The 5,257-nt window shown below is 44.3% G+C and overlaps 1 protein-coding gene across 1 annotated transcript; it reads right to left on the bottom strand.

Moving 5' to 3' along the window:
* Positions 1-524: 524 nt before the first annotated feature.
* Positions 525-4,173, bottom strand: LOC101937908 (ferritin heavy chain A-like). Its single transcript, XM_005289768.4, has 4 exons — positions 3,919-4,173; positions 3,012-3,158; positions 2,328-2,453; positions 525-1,182 (listed from the first exon to the last, which is right to left on the bottom strand). The coding sequence occupies exons 1-4, from the start codon at positions 4,018-4,020 to the stop codon at positions 1,027-1,029; spliced, it is 531 nt and encodes a 176-aa protein (XP_005289825.1). The 5' UTR covers positions 4,021-4,173; the 3' UTR covers positions 525-1,026.
* Positions 4,174-5,257: the final 1,084 nt, after the last annotated feature.

Here is a 5,257-nt window from a genome sequence, read left to right as displayed (position 1 = left end):
GCAGCTTCACTTTGGTGCAGGTGCCCAGTAGGTGAGGTGGTCCTACCCTAGAACACACCCTTTTAATGCATAGTTGAGCAGGGAACATAGGTTTCCACCAGCCTATCCTGGTCAGATAACTGGAGGCTGTTGGAATGTTCCATCTAAAAATCAGAAGGGGGCATGTGTCCCCTCTTGGCATATAACTCGCTGTGCTATCCTAATCCAGCCCTGATACAGGGCCTCTCAAACACAGAGCGACCTGCTAAACTCTGGTTTTATATGGCAGACACCAGCTAAAGTAAGTGCTACAAGAGTCTGCAAGGAATCTTGTCTTCCCTCCCTCCCCCCCCAGTGACTTGGGTTTGTTTTTTCCTGACACTCCCTTTAAGAGATCATAAGGGACAAACCCTGTATGTTTCAGGTCTTTTGATTCCTGGAAGCAGTTGGATTAGTACTAGTTCTCCGGGGGGGGGGGGGGGGGGGGAAGAGGGAAAGACACGACACATGACTCCTCCCCTTCAGCACAGCTCTCCCAAATGAATGTTGCCATTTGTAATCTGAGCTCCCATAGTGCTCCTACATCGGTTTGGTGAATTAAGTGCACTATTTCTCCATCCCATTTTCTGCTGCCACCACTATCCATAGCCAGTCCCACTCTTGGCATTTACATTCCTATTGCTGGCTGATCCAATGAATACTATATTTGTAGGGATTCCTTCTGAACTGTGTACAAGGAGATCTGCTGAAAGAGGAGTTAGATTTTAGCCAGAATGTGTGTGTGTGTATAGAGGAAGACTAGCATGAATAAACTCCTCATAGGGCCACATCTGTTGCTGTATAGAATGTTAGTTGAATTTCACGGTCCCTCATTATCCTCTTGACATTATGCCCTCCCATGCTTTGTTCCAATACAGTTTAGAGGCATCCTATATATTACACATATACACAAGTGAAAGCCATGTTACAGCCAAAACAGCTTTCCATTCTTCTTTATTTTGAGCTCAGGTAAGACATTCCTTCTAAACACAAGAACCTGTACTGCATTCAGCTGCTCTCCCCCAGGGTGAGCTTGTCAAACAGGTACTCTCCCATGCCATTCTGGGGCACTCCCAGGCGCTTCAGGTTGGTGACATGGTCTCCCAGCTGCTTGATGGTCTTCACCTGCTCCTCAAGGTACTCAGACTCCAGGAAGTCATAGAGCTAGGGGGAAAGACAGAAATAAAGTGAAGGTGGATTGTTCCAATCCTATAAAAATGGAGATAATATTGACTTGAGACAGATGTGCTGAGAGACTCCATGGTCCACTGGGGGCCTGGAAAGGAAGGCAGCATGGAGCCCCCATTGGTGACCTTGCTCAAAGCTGAAGTTGGCAAAGCATGGACAAAAGAAATCAGCTCCCACCACATTTCAGGGGGGAATGTAAAGTTGCTCACTCAACAGCACCTGATCTGCAATGGGCAAGCACCAAAAATGAGGGACCCACACCAGAGTTTTAACAAGCCTCATTCTACCATCAGTTAGCATGGAGGAGTATTGTAAGCAAGACATGAGAAATAATTCTTCCATTCTACTCTGTGCTGATTAGGCCTCAACTGGAGTATTGTGTCCAGCTCTGGCTGCCACATTTCAGGAAATATGTATACAAATTGGAGAAAGTCCAGAGAAGAACAACAAAAATGATTAAAGGTCTAGAAAACCATGACCATTTTTCATTCTGGAGAGAAGACTGAGAGGGGACAACCATTTTCAAGTACATAAAAGGTTGTTACAAGAAGGGAGAAAAATTGTTCTCCTTAACCTCTGAGGATAGGACAAGAAGCAATGGGCTCCAATTGCAGCAAGGGAGGTTTAGGTTGGACATTAATCACCCTGACAGTTAAGTTTTTTCTAAGCACTGGAATAAGTTGCCCTAGGGAGGTTGTGGAATCTCCATTGTCCAACCTGCTCTTAAAAAAATCCCTGAACACCGGTCAGGGATGGTCTAGAATGAGACTACTTAGTCCTGCCTTGAGTGCAGGGGACTGGACTAAATGACCTCAAGGTCCCTTCCAATTCTATGATCAGTAAAGGAATTCCCATCAGTACTGCAAGTCAGGAAGGCTACTGTGAAGTCACCTCATGCACATGGCATGAAACTGCACAAGCCTTTCCCACCCAAACAGGTAAGGTAAGAGGGCAAGAGAAGAGCCAGTGGTTCAAATCTCTCTCTTCTGATCCAAACACCTGCATTTCCTTGTGCTTTATTTCTATTGTGGCAACATCTAATGACACAACCAGGGAGCAGGTACCCACTGTACAAAGAGCATGCACCCATGGTCTCAATTTAAGATTTAGCTAGTACTCACATGGGGGTCATTCTTCTCCGTAGCCAGCTTGTGCAGGTCCAGCAGGGCCTGGTTCAGAGTCTTCTCCAGCTGCAGGGCACATTGCAGGGCCTCCAGGCTGTTCCCCCACTCATCCCGTTCTGGTTTCTGTCAAGGCAGACCACCATTAAAAGAAAAATATTTAAAAAAAACCCACCACACACGACATCCCCACCTGTCTCATTTATGAACCACAGATAGCAGGCTCCTTTTACAATACACTGCACCATTTCTGAAGATAAAACAAGCTATTTTATCCTTTTTAATTCTATGAGCTACTCCATTACTTAGTGTGTCATGGGGGGGGAGGGGGAGAGAAGGTAAGCTAAACTCAGGGCCAAGACTACTGTAGAATGCTCTACCAATGCTGCTTACTCCTGATCTACCACCTCCCCAACTGTACTACCAGTAATCTGACACTCCCTACCTCTGCCTTCGTCACCATAGTTCGCAGTGCAAGAGGTTTTACTGCAGGGGATTGGGAGCCTCAACTCCCCTCAGATGTTTTTGAAAAAACACATGGTTTCACAAATAAAGGTTAGCAGTCCTGTAGAGGAGCAAATGGACTACAAACCCATTTGCCACTAGTAACATGCAGAATAAAACTCTAGAGCCAGGGTCATTCCATCAGCTGCTCGCTGGGTACTCATTGAAATATTTATTCACCTGGATATCCTGCAAGATAACTTGTCCCCCTCGCTTGTTCTGGTAGGTCAGGAACTTCTCTGCATGCTCCCTCTCCTCATGGGACTGCTCCTTGAGGAATTTTGCTACATGTCTGAGGGCTACATCATCACGATCAAAGTAGTAGGACTAGAGAGAAAGTAATGCAGAGGATTTTCCTTCCAGTGTCTCAACTCTTTGTGAGTAGTTATAGGGATTCAGACAAGATTCCTCCCCCTATATCACCACCCACTGCCCCAGAAACAGTTACAAGATTCCAAATCAGTCTGTAATAGCAATTAACCTCCCTCACAACTCCTACAACCTACAGAAAGAAGTTAGGCCTTTGAATCTTAACAGTTACTCTACATAAAAGATATGTGCAGCTGTTGCACATGACACACTTGTGATACAGCACTTTGCCCTATGAGCTAAAAATTGTGCTCCATGTTCTGCTGGCATCAAAAACTTATGTTCATTATTAAGGTGGTTTACAGCATCAATGGAGTTGTCCCATTCTCTCATCCTCTTTCATTTATCCACTACTTGCACCAAGGTTTCTTTACTGTTCATTTCAGCATTCTGGAGTTATCCAAAAGTTAATAGAAGAAGAGAAAATAGCTGCCCAGAATGCTAGAAGAGGGACAATAATAGTCCTCACCACTCATGAAAGAGGAAGGTTGCTCACAATAAGATAAATACCTTGATAGGTTTTGCTGCTAAGGCAATCAGAGGTTAGTAACTTTGACATTTCAGTTGCCATTAGGTTTGAGGGAATCACATTGAGAAATATACCCTCATTTCAAAACCACCAGCACATCAGGAAACATGCTTCTCCAATAAATTATGGCTACAAGATTAGCCCTGTTCAAGACAAAATTTTATATGATTTTAAGACACAGCTACTCACCATAGACAGGTAGACATAGCTGGCATACAGCTCCATATTCACCATGCGGTTCACAGCAGCCTCACAGTCAGCATGGAAGTTTTGGCGCACCTGGGACTCCATTTCCTTACCTCTAAGGTTTAGGTGTAAAACACCAACAGACACTTACAACTGAAAGAGACTCTCCACAACCACTCTTGAAGCAAGAGCTCACCCACACAAGGATATAAAAGCCTATCTTAGCGTACTTGGTATTAATACAGTTCTGAGAAGGACAAAAGTATGACTAACAAGCTGCTGCCATCCAATGGGAATTTCCTTTCTCACCAAGAAAACCAATCAGCATTGTGGGTGGGGCTATTACTGAATTTCTACAGGTGAAAGAGGTTATTAGCCATAAGACACACCTCAACAGTTGTTTTGAAACCCTTGAAAAGCAGGGAGCAATGGACACTCCTAGAACAGCCCAATTGGCCTGTTTCTTTATTGAGAAAAGTGTGGCTCATTAAGCATCACTTTTATAGGACTCAACAATGCCAATTTCCCATTTTGCCCTAAATGGGAAGACGGTTACAGAATGGAGAATTTGAGAGACTATTACCTGAGATCCACCCATCTTAACATTGTGTGCAATATTTTCTTAGGTCTATCAGGGCCTATATATAAGCTCTTTGAGCTCAGGAAGTACGGGTTGCTATTGCTTGTTATATCAAGAGCTCTGGAGTTCCCACTGTGGCATCATGATCTGTCCACATAGCCCAAAGTCGTGTCATAGTAAATACTGCTGTAAGGACAGAGAGGGGGGCATCTGAGCGAAAGGAAAAAAGATTTTCAGGGACCAAGGGAATACAAGAGGGAATCAAGGATACAGACACAAAAAGCATCTCTGGGAAAATGATAACATCATGAAGACAGGATTGGACCAAAATGTAGAGAGGGGTGTGGTTTGGGGCATTTGGCTCATTAAGCCCAGCCTGTAGGGTTTCTTACAGGTCCATGTTGGCACTAACCGTCCAGTAGCAGAACCTACTGCCCAGATATACATCTTGAGGTAGGACTGACCTAGCTCCAAGCAACCTCATCTCCTTTGTGACTGCTGTAATGGTAGGATCTTTATTAAAAACACACTATAGTAATAATCCAATATGCAGCAACTTACACTACTGTTAGCACAGTATTTTGGATCCTTGCTCTGGAGTGCAGAGATATCTTTTTGGAAGCGGATGGCTATACCCTCCCCTAGCTAGTTATTCATGATGCTTCCTTTCCTGAAATCTTCACCTGCAGAATTCCTCATTCATCCCCAGTTACTTGCTCTTGTATGTAACATTTGGCATTTTGAGCCATATTCCAAGCTCAG

This window comes from Chrysemys picta, chromosome 14, assembly GCF_011386835.1.
Source record: "Chrysemys picta bellii isolate R12L10 chromosome 14, ASM1138683v2, whole genome shotgun sequence".
Classification (NCBI taxonomy): domain Eukaryota; kingdom Metazoa; phylum Chordata; order Testudines; family Emydidae; genus Chrysemys; species Chrysemys picta.
The sequence above is the reverse complement of the archived record's forward strand: the minus strand, read 5'-3'. Positions and strand labels throughout refer to the sequence as shown.